We start from the raw sequence: 18092 nt of genomic DNA, 5'->3' as shown, positions 1-18092 counted from the left end.
GAGATGCATTTTCATATGAGTGTTGAATCATAGCCACATTTAAAAGAAGGGTATTTTTCCAATTCTGTGTCAGCTGATCCCAGCAGTCACTGGGTGTGACGCAGGATACTTCCTGGACAGGCCTCCAATGTGTCACAGGGAATACATCCTGTCTTTAAACTGTTGCAAGAGGACAGATAACTGAGCGGTTCGTCAAAGCCAGTAAGCACAAATCAAAATATTTTAGTTGGAACCAGTACTTGAAGCCACTAGCATTACCAGTAAAACAGGACTTGATTTTAGGGGGAGTTTATTTTTGTCTCATCTAAGTGTGACATAAGAGACGAGAGATGTTTGCAGTGAAGAGAATGTTTGTTAGACATGTGACTTCCAGGTGAAAACATTTTTAAATTAGTATTCTGCAACATTGTAACGCTTTTTTATTTCATTTGACTTGTTTTTATTGTCCCAGGAACAGTTGGAATTTCATTTAGACAACGTTTGACAATAATTGCCTGAATATGCTAACATGCTAAGAGTTGAACAAATACTTCAAGAAGGATTTTGTGTCTTTATTGTTTGGGTTTGTTTGCTGGCCTTTCCTTTTATGTGATACCAGCTTCAACAACCAAACAGAATCAGATTTAACCCAAGAAATAAAACCTGATTTCTTTTAATTGAGTACTAACTACAGTGTGGTACAATGGTCCTACAGTAGAACTTGTATTCAGCATAACTCTGGTAGAAAAACCTATTTTAACAATTGTCATTGCTTCATTGCTAGAATACCCCTCCTTTAAAACGTGCAGTTATAAAATCACTGAGAAGTTGATTGGATGCTTGTTGTGCCTCATCTACAACTGTGCAACTGAAAAGAAACTAATTTGGTGGAGGGGTGTTACGGTGAATTTGGTGGAGGGGTGTTACGGTGAATTTGGTGGAGGGGTGGTAGGGTTGGGACCATCCCAGGAGTACTGTTCAGGATGTGGCGATGGTGGTGACTGTGGTGGGAAGTTTCTGCCCATAGGAAATTCGCAGGTGTCGGGGTGCAGCAGATACCCAGAGAACGTGCTAGTGCTTTCATTATCAGTGTACATGCCATTGGTGGTGGGGTCCTTCACCTGCAGCCAAACCTCGTCTCCCATGTCGAGGTGGAGGACCACCGTCTGGCTTGTGGTGGCTGGGACGGTTCCTTCTGTTACTTTAGCTACAGGGTAGTAATTGCGGAACAGGCCGACTTTAAGTGGTTTCACAGCAACTGACAGGTGAAAGGAGAAGACGTAGGTGCCGTTGACGGGGGCTGTGTAGATGCCGTTTCGGTTAAAGTGGTGTTGCTGGTTGGTAAGCATGTGTGGGAAAGGAATGGGAAAATTGTGAGTTGGAAATGACTCGTTGATACAGGCGGAGAATGCTGACTGGATGGCTGGAGAGCAGGGCCCAGGTGGCCCCATGAGACCCATATCACCCTGGTTGCCTTTTAACCCCATGGTGCCCTGTATACCCTGGGAACCAGTATTACCCTTGTCCCCTTTGTCTCCCTTTTGCCCTGGTTTGCCATCAGCACCATTTGTTCCATTTGTGCACTTGCACACCCCCTGCTCACCTCGATCACCCTTCTCACCATCGCTGCCAGGGTTTCCAGGCAAACCCATGTCACCCCTATCACCTTTTATGCCCTTGGGTCCATCAGAACCGTGCACTCCTGGCAGGCCACGGGCTCCAGCTGGTCCAGGTGGTCCTTGGGTACCAGGTGCACCTGGCACACTCTCGCAGGTGGCAGGGCATATACCAGATTCCCCCTGAGGGCCCGATGCACCAGGGGGTCCCATTGATCCTTGGTCCCCTTTGTCCCCTGGAAACAGCCACAGCATACATCATGAATACGATCAAGTTTAACACTTTATCTTTCTGAACAATTTCCAACAGTATTTACTCAGAATCCCCACATTTCTCTCCATCTTCTGTATGTAGACTGATGAAGCTGGCCAGTTTGCCCAGAATCCATCTGGATCGTTCCAGGATACACTTTGGAATTACAATCTTCCACTCAAATCATGCCTGAACCCAAACCTTACCCACCCTGTACTAATGTTAAATCATTAAACCATCATAAAATTACATTCACACAAAGCACTAACAGGTATTATTTCCTGCTTTAATAATATCCATGTATTACCAATCACGCTTTAAATAGGATGACCTCCATAATGCCATCTAGACCCACCTTTAAATCCTCGATCTCCCTTTGTGCCAGTGAAACCTGTTGCACCTTGCATTCCCTTTTCCCCCATTTCTCCCTTCTGGCCTGTAAACAGAGAAGACAGAGGAAACAAAAAATGGTGGGGAGGTGAAAAACCAACAATTCTGAATTTAAGCTTATTAGCTTTTTTGAAAGATACATTTAAAGATGACAACAGGTTAGAGTAACAAAGTTACAGGTTAGAGTAACAAAGTTACAGGTTAGAGTAACAAAAAAGAAACAAAATGAGATTCAGTTCGTGGTGTTTTAAGGTGGATTTCATTCAGTATCAATAGAAAAGTACGTGAGGAGAAGAAGCATAAATTCAATTCACAGGAAGTCAGTGTCTCATTTTCTTCCCCCCTTAATTTCAGCGTTGCTTTGTGTTGCAACTCGGTTTGATTAGTTCAGTGTGGAAAGTAAAAAAAACACTTTTATGTTAAAGACCCTGACGATTGTAAATGTGCTTCTTCACACACCCCTCTGGTGTGTAACTCACCTTTTATCCCCTGAGAGCCTGTAAACCCTCTGGGACCTGGAAACCCCGTCAATCCTCTTCTTCCAGCGCTCCCGGGAGGACCTGATCAAAAGTTAAAGACAGGTTACTTCCAATATAATCAGATTTGAATTTGAATTAAATCACTAAAGAGGAATCATCCTCCAAACCTTGCTGTCTGCCTTGCTTCAAACTTTAAATCCTTGACATTTGTTCAGACATTAATGATTTTCAAGTTTTACATTTTAATCGTTGTTAATCAGGTTACCTGGAAGACCTCGGTCTCCGCGGTCTCCTTTGGGTCCTACGGTTCCTTTGCAGTATTTACAGATGCAAAAAAATGGAATCTGGTCGGCGGGCGGGGGTACCGGTGCATTTAGCAGCATGTCACAGATTGTTGTGTCAGGCATGGGTGGAAAAGGTGGGGTACTGCCCCCCCACGTCCTGGGCATGTTGGGACCTTCAGAGTTGTTGCCAAAGGGTGGAAATGGGAATCCTGTTGGAGGCATCATAAGAGGCCCTCTGCGTGCCTCGGGTGACAACGATGGGATTCCCTTCTCAAGAGTCTTATTAAGCTGGTTGTCAACTGATTCAGACCAGTAGGTGTTGGGATCATATGTGGAGCCTTCCTCTTCACTTCTGGTGATGTTTTGCACCCACATGGCTGAGCAAAGGCAGGACAAGACAAGCAGTCCGAGCAACCTCGTCAGCATCTGGAGAAGGAAGAAGATGAAGACGAGCCCCGGAGGAAAGAAGTTAACTCAACTCCATCTGAATGTCTGTAACATTTGTCAAATGTCTTTTCTTTTTTGACTCCCCAGCTTACATAAGATACTTGTTGAAATGATTATTGATGATAGTTACATGATACAGCAAAGGTGATACATGGGCAACTCTGCCCTGGAACATGCAAAAGACCTCTGCACAAAGAAATCCACGTGTGTGTGATGCATTTGGTATTTAGAGGTCAGAAATGTAAAATGTGTTGTCAAACATCCTGAGAGTGTAAAGATGCTAAAACAGGACTGATGTGATCACATCTGTCGAGCTCTGTACTGTGTTCAGTAGTAAACAGGCTGTTAAAGTAATTCAGACCCGATGAGATAAAAGTGCACAAAACAGTCTTGTTTTCAAAAAAATATTAAATAAGATTTGCTTCTGAAACTATTTAAACACGACTGCATTAGATTTGAGCTGCACTGTTCAAAATGCAAGAAATAAATATTCAAGAAATGGAAAACTCTTTGCAAAAGACTTGATAATGAAGAGAACCAGCTGATGACTAACAGTTTCACAACTGATGATTTCTGTTTTTAGATCAACTAAATAAAATGATGCTGTTGTAAAAAGGCAGCTATTAGGAGAAGTCAACATTCCAGTGTTGGAGTGTTTAGGTACATGCATGTGTCATCAGCACAGAAAAGCTCAGAGACGCTGTGTCTGTGACATTTACACCCCGAGTGGAGACGAGGAGAGCATGAAATTGATCCCAGAGCTGGCCCCTGTGGCGCACCGCACAGATATAAAACCATTTACTAAATAAGTGTCCTATGTGACAAACGCTAACAAAAAACTGTGGACACTCAACACGATGCCCTCACATCCTGGTCTGTTTCATAAAATCAATTTTAAATAATCATTCAAGTCCAACAACTAAAAACATTAAAATGTTTTAAAAACACAATTTTTACTGTCACATTGTATAAAAAGTTTTCAGTCTGGATGAAACATGCAGTTGAATTTTGAAACAGTTTTAGTCTTTTTTTGATGCATACATTTAAAAAAATAACCTAAATTTCTCTCAGACTTGAAAATAAAATCCTCTGAGATGCTTTGGAGAGACTCACCGCCACATCCGAGCTGTGCTGCATCTTCTGGAGAAGCAGATTTGGGAAGATGAGCTAGCTGGAAGAGGCTTTGATGCATTTATAAGCCTCGGCCAAAACAAAACAGCTTTCAGGTTCAGTCTCACCTGCAGACAAAGGCTGGAAACACGGGGAGGAGGGCGGCTGCAGCAGGGGTGTCTATTGTGAGGAAGAACTGGGCGTTCTGCCTGCGACATGATACAGAAAGAAGAGATGATTCTGTTTATCGTGCCATCTTTCTCCACCCTCCATTTTCTCTCATCCTTTAAAAAACACATTTAATTTAATATTTCCTTTCCACACCTCTCGCTGAAGCAATCACACCAGTAGTTACATAAAAAACTAAACAACATGAAAGACTAAAGGAAATGAGTCCGTTTAGTTTTCTTAGAATCAAACCGTTGATGTGCAACTCATGTTTGAATGAGTGAGGAACAAGTCAGGAGCAAACTTGTGTTGTCATATTGATGCAACAGCAGGTGCTTTATCGTTTTCCTGTGACCACCTGGCAGTGGTTTGATCCACTCTTTACCTTTATTAGATTATTGACTAGATTAGTCGTTCATGCTTCAATGTTGCTGGGCAGGCACGCACCTGCAGGTTCAGGGAGGTCTGGCCATTGTTGTTCCTTTGGATTTTATATAATTTTCTATTAGATCCACAAAGGTTTTCTCATTTTTCTGATTTCTCAGAACACCCATCGTCTAGTTTTTGCCACCTCTTTACAAAAGAACTTTGTCTGTGATTGTAAACCAAACGCTGTGTGGCACAAATGAATTATGTATCTATTATTTCTGACTAACCTCTATTTTATCATTAGGTTCAAAAGATTAAGTACAAACAAGTACCACAGTCGCCACATAATGATGAAGCTGTAATAATTTATTCAGCATGATGTTCAACAATGCAGTAATCTAACACTGAGGAGGCAGCCAGGCTTCACAAAGGGCAGCCTACTTTTTATTAGCACATTTTACTGCACAACAATGATTTTATTCTATGAAACATCTCATGAGACTGTCTCGATACACAATATTAAAAAAACGAATTATACGCCTGGGAAGAAAAACAACCTGTAGCTGAAATTTAAAACTGGCCTAATTTCAAGATGACCCAGTGAACATAAAGTTTAAGCTGCAGGTATTTATTAAGTATTGAGTCTGAACTTTTACTTGAATCAAACCTTTCTCAGTAAAATGCTTTTTATTCGATGCTATTAACACTCAGACACGTCCATCAGGGCAATTCGAGGTTGAGTACTTTGACCACTTAGACATGTGGAAGACAACAGGTCTAATTTGATTTCCTGTTGGTGGAGAACCCTTAAAACATGTGGCTTTTTATTTATTTTTAGTAAAACCAAACTTTTATTTGATTTGTTTTTTTTTCAAGAGGGCAATATAGCTGTCAAATGGGGCGCTGCGTCCCTGGAACTAGTTATTTTGAAGTAATGTATAAATAAAATACTAGAATTTTGTATATTTAGCACAGTGTTACCTCCAGGCCTGGTGTATCCACCTCAAAGCACCCAAACATTACAGCTCAGCAGAGCTGGATTAGTCGAGTTCGCTAAAACTCGCCTAGATGGGTAAAATTAGCTATAGAGACCAAAGCCATCTTTAGTAGCCTGTAGCCTGTAAACATGTTTATTTCTGCTCTGAACTGGAGCTTTTTAACATGCGAGTTTACTGGGACTGAGTCACTTTGGAGCCAGCCTCAAGTGGCCACTATAGGAACTGCAGCTTCTGGTTGGCAGTTCTGTACTGGTTTTACTGGGGGTAGGTAAACCTCCAGGGCAGTGGTTCTTAACCTGGGTGCGATCGCACCTATTTTTCAATCGCACCCATCGCGAGATCTCGCAAAACTAACTCGGGATCTCGCAAAACTTTTGCAAGATCTCGCAAAAGTTGAATTCCAACAATGGCGGCAGCTACTTAGTTGTAATATTTTTCTTTCTGGGTCACAAAATACACTTTTAAGATATTTTGAGGCGTGAATGTAGTTGTGTAAACGTCAGATATCTGCTCGGTTTACAAGACATCACATATTTGCAAAAGTGCTCTGACGTTTTCGGAGATCTGACACCCACTAGCTTGAAGCTAACGGGAGGTCGAGACCTACTACAGCCGGGAGGAACACCGCTCTCCTGGCACATCGTGCCTCGACCTCCCGGTCGGCTTCGAGCTGGTGGCCTCCGAAGAATGCGGCTAAAACTTTTGCGAGATCCCGAGTTTGTTTTGCGAGATCTCGCAAAAGTCCGTCTTAATTTTTTTTCTCCCATGTCCCTTGTGGGGCTCCGTAGAAGAGGGGTTCAGTGAATATGAAACTGGTGGGGTTCAGCACCTCCAAAAAGGTTAAGAACCACTGTCATAAAGTAAAGATATACAATGCAGCAGCCAGGTCTCACCAGCGCAGGAAGGCCACACCCACATCACTTTCAAAATCACTTCATCACTAAACTCTGTGGAACCAGAGATGGCTCCTTTATGTCCCGAGGGCAGCTTTTATTCAGGAGAAATAAAAACAGCTGAGGACACTCGAGTAAACCAAGCTGAGGGAATGAGGCTGAGGCACAAAGGAGGACGTGGAGATGAATGGTTAACCTTAATAAGTGTCCTGGTTTCCACAGCAGGCGGTGCTCAGAGACACCGTGGAGGCTGGCCTCGGTTCACGCCTGTAACCGCTCGCTCTCTGGGTGTTTCCGGCAGCTGACAACGAGACCGGCTCTTTACTTCGGAAGCTTTTATGGATTTCTCCTCCGAAAAACAAACACAAAAGCTGTTTTAACTCAGACATGTCATGTTTTTAGTAAGTCATGCGAAAGCTTCTTTCATGGAGTCTCTCATCCAGTTATGGTCATTTCTGGCTTTGAGAAAACAAAAATGAACACAAACTAATGTCAAGGCTGAGGGTTCAGAAAGGTGCTCACAAAGTCATCTAATACCAAAATCTTAAAGCTTCTCTTTCACGTACTCTGTCCTGATATATGTTCATTCTTGTGGTTTAATTAAAACAGTGTCAAATACTTGAGTGAATTTATCTATAAATGATGTGAACTGTTTCCTGGGGGAAACATGAGCCCCTAAAACCTTTTGGCTTTGGCTCAAATCATTACAATCAGCTGATTCCTGTTAAGTGCCGGCTCTGCTTGGAAACATTTAGGGATGAGACTCTTCTATGACCAGAATAAAGTGCTGGACACTGGATCTCCAGGAGGTAAATGTCAGTCAGTGCTCCGTCCTCTTTCAGAGACAAAAAAGCTTTTCTTCCTGATGCTTTCTTGTCAGAAACTGTTCTCCTCCTTCTATTTGGATTTTAATATCTTTCCAATCAGAGGATTATTAGTTATGTGATGCCACTCTCTTTATACTCTTTCTGTTCGGTCTGCTAAAGTCCTGCTTTTCCTGCTAACTAAGCCAATATTTGTGTAAAACAGGACTCATGCCTTCTTGTCCGGGTTTTTCTTAACAATATTCTATGTTAAAAAATATTAAAGATCAATAAAATGTTTTTAAAAATTAAAAATTACATTGAAAATAAACTAATATTACACTGAAACAAAATAGCTGTATGTAAATGTGTTGAGGATGGCCACAAACGTGAGGCAAACCTCACAGTATGTGGTGCTAAAGCCGATACATATCCGATGTTTCAGAAAGCGACTGCTGTTTGATGGTCAAGTCGCATTAAATCCGTCTTTTACGTCACTGACGAACGCTTCCTGGCCATCCAGTGAAACTGTTGGGAAGACAACGTTGGAGAAACGTGAACATTTTATTTGTACTGTATAATCTGCAGATTCTGACAGAAATCTACAACTATCCTTTGAAGCAGCGCTCCTCTAAAACAGCAATAAGGATCATTATTAGGTTATTTACATTATTATGTAAATAACAAAATAACTTAAAGCAAAAATTGGGAAACGTGAAGTCTGAAGTCTTTATATTAAGACCATCAGTCAAACAATACTGTTGCTCTGGGTCTAAACAGAGCGCGTTGTGTGTGACGTCTTCTTTTGCGCATGCGGCCGCTTTGAGCGTTCACACTAGAGCGCGTTTGCTGTCGCATTTTATTTGTAGTGTGAACGAGCAGACAAAACAATCGGATTTGATCAAAAAATCAGAATTGAGCATTAAGACCTGCAGAGTGAACGTAGCCTAAGTTTAAATGTCTAACAGCGTCAGCCTGAAGCTGATGCTGAAGTGTAAAACTGCAGCCCAGAATGAGCTCTCCACCCTGTTTGTGCTGTTGGTGACTGTTGGAGCCTCCAGCAGGTCTCCAGCTTTTTGTGTGTGTGACTCAGTGATGTGCTGGTCAGAGCTGCCTGTCGGGACCTTCCTGTGTTCTCTCATCTCCAAAGACACAAATGTTGGTTAATCAGTGATTGCAAATCGGCTGCAGGTGTGAGCGTGTCCTGCCGCTCACGCTGTGGCAGCTGGTGGCTCCCGCCTGGTTACCCATGCATGGTTTCCTCCTGTTAAAGGGGGAGTTTCTCCTTCCCACCTTTTGTGATTTGGTCTTGTATAAATAAAATTGAATTGAAAACCAGATGGTGAACTTTAAAGATACCAGGCTGAGGACGACCAGATGAACAGAATCCACTTTTTGGGATTTCCTTACCTGGATGATTGAGGATGCATCCAGGAATACTTGGCTGTGGTGTCTCCAGCTGTTTGTGCCCTTAACCAAGTATGATGAAGGTTATAACCAACATGTCTGTCTCTCAATGCATCTCACAGACTCAGCTTGCTAGCGTTAGATGATAACGTAGCAACTCCAAACAGCCAACATTAACTTAGCTTTTGCTCATACCAAGATCTAGTCTGGTTCACAGGCTTTGGGCTTTGTTCAGGATCTTTGCAGATATTTTGTAGGTGTTCATAGGTGTTCATGCTTCCAAAGACAGTGATTTAAATGATAGAGACGTGAAGACTTCATCCACGTCCATGTTTGTGGTGGATAACCACAGATCTATTGTGTGGTGGGTACACAGTGAAAAGTCCTGCTAGTGTCTGAAGGTTTGCAACATTTTGTGTGAGTGGGTGGAGGCTAAAGGGGAGGTTTGTGTTGACAGCGTTGGTGGACAGCGATCAGCTGCAGACTGTGGACTCTCAGTAAACACTGGGAGTTAGTTATTAACACGGCAGAAACCGCGAAGCATCGTCTCTGTCCACGGCTTCCATTCTTCACATGTAAGTACCAAAACTCTCCTGAAAGCCTCCCGTTTCTCCGTGACTCTGTTTCATGTCCTGTGAACGTTTTAGGATGTTGTCTCTGTGGCCTGTTGTTAGCTCACAAGGTCAAAGGTCGTAGAGGTTCACACGGTGATCGTGTCCTGCTGTGCGCCTCTGACTGGAGGCCTCTGTGTTCCCTGCTGATCAATATTGTAGAAATCTTCCACTGAGGGATTTTTTTAACTCACAGTGAGGACTCGTCTGCAGCTCCTCCAGAACTCAACTTTTCATACCTTAAATCTGTAAGTGTCATTGTGCTGGATGTTAATGCTAACTGGATAAACACAAGCAGTAAAGACATAACTGTCTGATTTCCTGCAGGAGTGATCGAGGTCATGTCCCGCCTCGCCCTCTGTCTGTGTGTCGGCGTTGCTCTGTGGTCGGCGTCAGTCATCAGTCTGTCAGGTGGGTGTGATCAAAGACGAACGGGATAAGTAAACATCAACACGTCTGTGAAAGAAAGAAGAGACACGGAGGTTAGGTAGCCACAGATGTTATGTTACACGCGTGTCTTGGAGTCTCACTGAATTACATAAACCCGACAGGAAATAATGTGAGAGCTTCACTGTCAGCAGGTCGGCCGTGGAATACGTTTTAGCAACAAAGCGTTCATCTGCCAGGAAAGTGAACCTATTGTGCTTTTACCTGTTCCTCAACTGGGCGCTCATATGAAACATGGACAAAGTTTCAGGTAATGAGGTCAGCGTGCACACCTACCTGATCCTGAGCCAATCAGAAGAAAGCTGGCTGCTGTGGACGGTGACCTTAAAGGGAGCCAAAACAGCTTCACACAAAACATGAAGTGAGGGGACCCAAAATAAATAATATAGTTTAGAAAGATGAATCACGCAAGCTGGTGTAGAAAAGTCCAAGAATGGATTACAGTTTCAGAATAAATGCTTGTTCAGTATATATAATATAATATAATATAATATAATATAATATAATATAATTCTCTCTCCTCTGTGAGATGCTTCAGTCTATCGAACACCTCAGACCAGCGGTCTCCAACCTTTTTTGTGCCACGGACCGGTTTATGCCCGACAATATTTTCATGGACCGGGCTTTAAGGTGTCGCGGATAAATACAACAAAATAAAACTAGTACCGGTACCGAAAAAAAAGAAATTTATTCATAACACACGTGAAAAGACCCAGGAAAACCGAGTTAACGATAAAAACGATAACAAAATAACGCTGAAAACCGATAAAAACCCTGAAAACCATACATTTCAAACCTGAGCCTCAACTCGCGCGGCCCGGTACCAAACAACTCACGGACCGGTACCGGTCCAAGGCCCAGGGGTTGGGGACCGCTGCCTCAGACTGTCCAGATGCACGCTGATGTCCTGGTCCAGATCTCTCCATTTTCCAGGCATGCATACAACACACGGGAATCATGTGAATTACTGAGCACTATTCTGCATCGTTTTACATTCTGCCATCTCTAGATTGATGATTTCATTCCTAACACATTACCCTGCACATATCAGAGTTATTTTTTCTATTAAGATCAGATGAGTTTTTAAAGAGTTCCTTTAAAATTCTGAGTGGATTGAATGAGAGTAAATTCACAGAAGCTCAAAGATTTAAGACCAAATGACAACAAAGTGCTTTCCAAAAACGTGATGTTTGGGGGAAAAACAGTTAGAGAAGCCGTTGTCTGAGGGTTGGTCTGCATCACTGTTTCACTCTGTACTCAGTATTCTCGGACCCGCGACGGGCTCACATGCTGCTTCGCTCTCGTCGGGCGAACTCCTTCCTGGAGGAGCTGAAACCAGGAAACCTGGAGCGAGAATGTAATGAGGAGAAATGCAGCTTTGAAGAGGCCAGAGAGATTTTCCAGACCAGAGAAGCTACGGTAAGATGTCTCTTTAACACACCGTAGTTCAAAATAAGCAAAAATATCTGGCTTTTTGATTTATGGCTGATGAGAGCATGACACAGTAGTGTCGACTGGACAAATACCCACAGGAGGTGCGATTGGTGATGTTTGTTTCTGTGTCTTTACAGCTGGAGTTCTGGACAGTTTACTTAGGTAAGACAAGTTTGTTCAGTTTGACAGTGAAAAATAATACCATGTATAAATTATTAAATATTATTTTAATATTTCTGATGATTGGAACGTGAATGATGTGTAGACTGAGGAGAATTCAGGACAGGTTCTTCACTTATTTTTTGGGATGGGGTGTGATATGCTTGCCTGATTACCCAAAAGCACGAGATTACAGTACATTTACAACAATGTGACATCAAATAAGATTTAGCTTCTGTCTTCCTCCCAAAGCGTCACTCAGGCGAGGCTTTTGACATCTTCTTTCTTTGCAGATAGTCATGGGAAAAATACTCATGTTATCTGACTGTATTTCAGATGGGAACCAGTGTGAGTCCAACATGTGCAGTCATGGAGACTGTGTGGATATGCTCCGAGCCTACGCTTGCAGCTGTCACTCTGGATATGAGGGCAAATACTGTGAATATCGTGAGTGTCTTTGGTTACCTAGGAGCATTTCTAAAGTTATATTAAAAAAAGACTGTACAAAAGTAAAGCAAGGTGTGTTCAATGTAATGAAACTGCATCAAGCAACACATCTTTAATTAAACCTTGAGAATCAACAAAAAGAATACAAATTACCCACTGCGCACACAAACGAACCTAAGTAACAAAGTATTTACGAGGGTTATTTTTTTGCTAAAACTTGTTACCAGTGTTGGGGAGTAACGGAATACATGTACCGCCGTTACGTATTTAAAATACAAAATATGAGTAACTGTATTCCGTTACAGTTACCGTTTAAAAAGGTGGTATTTAGAATACAGTTACTTTGTTGAAATAAATGGATTACACGGCGGTACTTCCCTGTTTCATATTGTGGCGGGTCAGGACTGTTTGGGTTTTGTTTGACAGCTACGTTCTGTTGTTCCAGGCGGCAGCGTTACGGTTGCCATGGTTACAGGGTGACGCTCTCTCTGCGTGTTTCCTGGGTGAGAGAGCGCCTGTTGTTGTTGTGCTAAGCTAATAGGCAGAATGCTACAGGTATAGCTCTAAAGAATGTAGCATCATGGGCAGTGTAGTCCGTGCTGCAGGGAGAATGGACTGCCATACACGTTATGTGTCTGTTAGCGAGGGAGGGAGAAAAAGGAAAAGTACGAGCTGTCATCGAGCAGAAACGGGAGCTGGAAGCATGTAAATATAATAATAACCACTGCAGCCAAGAAGAGAGCCTGACGAGCCCAGTTGTAAGTAAGCTATTAAGACTCGACTGTACACCGTGTTCGTGTTTTCCTCTGAAACAATAAGTTCTGTTGGAGCAGCCTTTCAACGCCTCTCTCTGTCTCTGCTAGCAAACTTGACCCAGACAACAAAGTAAAGCTAGTTTTCGGCTACGAGCCCGACACGAACCCACCGTATTAGCCAGAGGTCCCTTTACTACGGTTCGGAGCCGCGGACCTTCAGTAACAGTAATAAATCACAGCAATAGTACATTCATGTCGTTGTAAACAGCATGATAATATATTAAGTAATCCAAAGTATTCAGAATACGTTACTCTCATTGAGTAACGTAACGGAATACATTACAGAATACATTTTGGGGCATGTATTCTGTAATCTGTAATGGAATACATTTTAAAAGTAACCTTCCAACACTGCTTGTTAGTGAGACTTTGTCTGGCAGCTGGACGTAGCTGCTGTTTGATTTCTTTTACAGGCTGAGTCACATCAATGTAACATTCACTAAAACTTAATGTGAAACCTGAAAAGTTCCCCTGTTCCTGTTTCCCATCTCCATCTAGCTATAACAGCCACTAACTGCTCCGTGGATAATGGCGGCTGTGACCACGATTGTACGGAGAGCAGTGACGGCCTGTCGAGGACTTGCAGCTGTGTGAATGGATACAAACCCACTAATGACTCCAGGAAATGTGTTCCCAAAAGTAAGAGCAGTTCTAGTCTGACTTCACTTGCTGGCTGTAAACAAAATGTTTATTAGCAAGCAAAAATTAAATTCTCTCATCACTTTATATAGACTTGTTATTCAATAAATCATTATGATTTTCTGGATAATCCTTTCGATAATGAAGAGCTGACGAGTTGGACAGCACATGCCTGACATGATTCACACCTACTGGCTAAAGAAGCTAACTGCACTCCTTGAGTACCTGGAAGCATAAATGAACCACCACATGATTCTTAAGGATTAATCCCATCCAACTTCCGACCAATAATATGTCTCATCACCACATGGATGCTCCTGTCAGGCATCATAGGAGCTAGCATGAACAGGCACATGGCTCGGTACATGAATGGAGCCCAGAAAGGAACTGGCAGAAACACTAGAGCTGCAAGACACAGACCTGCTAGTAGACAGAGTACTCAATGCCTCACACATGGATGCTAGAACAGGACCCTACGAGCCTTCATCAACTTAATGGGGATGTGGTGACACCATCAGACACTTCAAGCCAGTTGCACAAGTCAAGTCATCAAGTGAAACTCACTGATGCTGGTTTACTTGCTGATGGTAGCTGTGTTTCCATATGAAGCACAGTTAGTTACTGATCTCAGAACAGTGAAGGCAGACTAGTGGCAGTTTGCGTCACACACTGCTCATCCACAACAGGCACAAACCACAGACACAAGCTGCTGGCCTCTCAGCTTGAATGAGATGAAAAGAGCGAGATTATTTTATGTTTCTCTTAATATTTTGTAGCTTTAATACAGTGTTTTTACAGGCCGATCATCCTGTGGACAGCTGTTAGCCGGCACATCATACAGCCCACCACCGAAAGGCCTTCGTCCCTGGATGGTGGGGGGGCAGGTGGGCAAGAAAGGGGAGAGTCCATGGCAGGTACTACAAAAAACACTCACCTACAATACACGCTGGGTGTGTCATGCTGGCAACTTTAGCTTGTTAGATTTGTATCCTTACAGCAGCCTGCAGTCTGAAATCAAAGTGCTGTAATGGTGATATGGTACTATAAGGTTATTAAGATCTCAAGACTCCAACATCAGATGTTGGCAACGCCCTCTTTTTATGTTATATAATTTGAATTTGGTAAGAAATCTGCTAATTTGTGTTTAAATCTGAACTAATATGTGAAACAAAGCTGTTTCACAATGTCAAGATGTTATCTTGTCAGCAGAATCCAAGTTGGAGCATTAATACCTGATAGTGTGTTTACCTGTAGGTCCTGGTAATGGATTACAGGAGTCGATTTCACTGTGGGGGTGTCCTCATCGATGAGAGCTGGGTTCTGACAGCTGCTCACTGTCTGGACAACAGCTTAACATTCAGTGTACGACTCGGTGAGTTTCCATTGCAGATGGAAAACACACATCAGCTTTCATTAACCATGAGTCCACAACCTGTGTCTTTAGGTGACTATGAGCGTTTTAAACACGAAGGCACTGAGGTCATCCTGGATGTCGTCCAAGGTTTCAAACACCCGAACTACAACAGCAAGACCATGGACAATGATATTGCCCTGCTGCGCCTACAGACCCCTGCTCCCATGACTGAGCACATCATCCCCATTTGTCTGCCAGGACGCGAGATGGCCGAGCGGGTGCTCCACCTGAACGGCACTAAGACTGTTGTCTCTGGCTGGGGCAAAGAGGAGATGAACAGCACTAAGTACAGCTCAGCGCTCAACGTTATTGAAATCCCATTGGTCAGCCACAGCATCTGTTCTCAGCAGATGTTCCCCCACACGATCTCCAACAACGTCCTCTGTGCCGGTGTCCTTGGACAGAGGAAGGATGCCTGTGAGGGTGACAGTGGGGGCCCGATGGTCACTCTGTACCGGGACACCTGGTTCCTGGTTGGCCTGGTTTCCTGGGGTGAGGGCTGTGGACAGCTGGACAAACTGGGAATCTACACAAAAGTGTCCAACTACAATAATTGGATCAATAGTGTGCGTGAAGAATGGGACAGAGGCCATCGCCCGGAAGGACACCCACGCTTCTGAACCAATTCATCCACAACAGCTGTTTCGGGCTCTGTCCTGTTGAACCCACATAAAAATGTAACACACTTTGTTAAATAAAATGATTTACCATGAAGACGCAGCTGTTTGCTTCTTTAAAACCAGTGATTTCCACTAGTTCCAGACAATTTAAATTCCCTCTGACCTGTAGTGCTACGTATCTGTTTCAAATAGTGTGAAATACTCAATTAATCAATGGAAAAATGTCTGCCGATAACAAAACCAAATGGTGTTTGCCTTTAGATGCTCTAAGTGCCAAAAATATATTTGTATCAGCTGACTCTTTCCAGAAATTACTGATGAATTACTCAAAAAGAAAATCTTTGATGAAAAATGTAGGACTTATTTTCTTTGTATCAAATTACATCCATCAAATAAAGGAAAACATGCAGCTAGGAAACATTACAGCTCAGCTGCTCTCAGTGTTTCAAGCCTCTCACCATGCAGGTCACAGCCATAGTTTGGTAAGATATCATAGTCTCCTTGAACAGGCAGATTTGATCATGGGCTAGAGTGGAGTCCTGTATCCATGAAGTGTACCTGCTAATTAGTACAGAATATGTCTTTGATTGGCTACACCACAGAGACTCTCTGTTAGTTCTTGGGTATTGAATATAGCTCCTGGGACATGGGACGTTATATCTCTGGTGGGGAAGAAGTCAGAACTAGTTGGTTCTGTCACAGTCTGGGGGAGGCACACTGTATAAATAGAAAAAAAGGACCCAAAACGCAGACTCCAAGGAACAGGGAACAGAACTTGAATGTTAACAAAAAGCAAGCCGTTTAATAAGGCTGGTAAAAAGGTACAAAGAAAGGGCAAGGCAAACTGAAGTAAACTAACATCAACCTAAACTGGGAGAACTGAGGCTACATCCACACGTACCCGGGTATTTTTGAAAACGCAGATTTTTCTATGCGTTTGCACCTTTCGTCCACAGGTAAACGGCGTTTTCGGTCACTGGAAACGGCGATTTCTAAAAACTCCTTTTTTGACGTCACACTGTGCGCCACGTTATTGTTTCGGTGAAATGAATTTCTACAATACTGTTACTGTTAATTGTTCTCTCTGCAGTGTTTAAATGCTTACATATACACACACAGTTACTGTCCCTCCACACATACCACTCGGTTCTGCTTCTATGCCCCAGCTTTGTTTACTTTTTCCCACCGAGGCTTCTAGACTTCTGATTGGCCAACATTTCTGCACGGTTAGGAATATATCGCCACCTGTTGCTTTGGCATGTTCCTAGCAGCGTTTTCCTTCATTTCTGCCTTTACGTGTGGACGGGATTATTTTTTAAAACGAAAACGGGAAATCTCAGTTTTCAAAAATACCCGTGTACGTGTGGACGTAGCCTGAATAAACATAAAAAAAAACCTAGACATGAAACTTGGAAACAAACCCTTGGCATGAACAACAGACGACCTGACAAAGAATGAACAGAAACACAGACTAAATACACACAAGGGTGATTAGGGGAAGTGAAAACATGGAGAAACAGCTGACACTAATCTGACATAATGAGACAAAGGAAGCAAAGCTGACTACTCAGAACTAGGACACCGACTGTCACAATAAAACAGGAAATATGAGACGCAGACATATAAACTTGATAATATAAACTTGACAATATTAAACATGCAGCTTGAACACATAAGGGGCAAAGGGAGACTAAAACACAGGGGTAGAAGACACAAGGGGAATCTAAATAAACAAATGAGCTTAGATAACCTAATGAACTAAAAAATAAATCATAAACATCAAAATAAACTAAAACTCAAAACGCTGGGTCAACAGACCCAGGAACGTGACAGGTTCGAATTGTTGGCACTACGTTGGACATGTTTCTGGTGAGCCTTGTATCTGTTCGTAGTTTTTTATGGACAAAATATCTAGCTGTAGTATCTCCACTTTGGCTTCAGGTTTTTATCTTTGGATTTTGTGGGATTTTCTCTGATGTGGTTCTGTGGCTTCATCGATTGGGGACCTTCAGCTTGCCCTGGAGCAGTTTGAGGCCGAGTGCGAAGGAATCAGGATTAGCATCTCCAAGTCCAAGACGACTGTTCCCAACCAGAAAAGGGTGGAGTGCCCATTCCACGTCAGAGACAAGCAGTAGAGAGCAGAATGAGAAAGCCAATTTGTTATTTCACTGGTATCACTGGTACATCGCGCCATCGGCCCCTTTGGCCAACACCAGTAGGTGAAGTGTCTTGCCCAAGGACACAACAACCGAGATTGTCCAAGCCGGGGCTCGAACCGGCAACCTTCCAATTACAAGGCGAACTGCCAAC

At 42.9% G+C, this 18092-nt stretch overlaps 2 protein-coding genes across 3 annotated transcripts; one reads left to right on the top strand and one right to left on the bottom strand.

Moving 5' to 3' along the window:
* Window positions 1-220: 220 nt before the first annotated feature.
* On the bottom strand, window positions 221-4599 carry LOC102794666 (uncharacterized). Its single transcript, XM_087831769.1, has 5 exons — window positions 4562-4599; window positions 2983-3427; window positions 2718-2798; window positions 2204-2284; window positions 221-1831 (listed from the first exon to the last, which is right to left on the bottom strand). Exons 1-5 carry the CDS (start codon window positions 4583-4585, stop codon window positions 903-905), a joined length of 1560 nt encoding a protein of 519 aa, XP_087687895.1. The 5' UTR covers window positions 4586-4599; the 3' UTR covers window positions 221-902.
* Window positions 4600-9639: 5040 nt separating this feature from the next.
* proca (protein C (inactivator of coagulation factors Va and VIIIa), a) lies at window positions 9640-15908 on the top strand. 2 transcript variants are annotated; one of them, XM_006804595.3, is made up of 10 exons: window positions 9640-9771; window positions 10004-10055; window positions 10135-10218; window positions 11516-11673; window positions 11826-11850; window positions 12184-12294; window positions 13608-13748; window positions 14547-14662; window positions 15003-15120; window positions 15193-15908. In XM_006804595.3, the coding sequence occupies exons 3-10, from the start codon at window positions 10149-10151 to the stop codon at window positions 15780-15782; spliced, it is 1329 nt and encodes a 442-aa protein (XP_006804658.2). In that variant the 5' UTR covers window positions 9640-9771; window positions 10004-10055; window positions 10135-10148; the 3' UTR covers window positions 15783-15908. The 2 variants fall into 2 exon arrangements, with proteins under 2 accessions (XP_006804658.2, XP_035769704.2); XM_035913811.2 differs by having other exon boundaries at window positions 9679-9771; window positions 9970-10055.
* Window positions 15909-18092: the final 2184 nt, after the last annotated feature.

Source organism: Neolamprologus brichardi, chromosome 18 (assembly GCF_056152115.1).
Source record: "Neolamprologus brichardi isolate AB-2024 chromosome 18, ASM5615211v1, whole genome shotgun sequence".
Classification (NCBI taxonomy): Eukaryota; Metazoa; Chordata; class Actinopteri; order Cichliformes; family Cichlidae; genus Neolamprologus; species Neolamprologus brichardi.
This window is presented reverse-complemented; position numbering and strand designations above follow the sequence as displayed.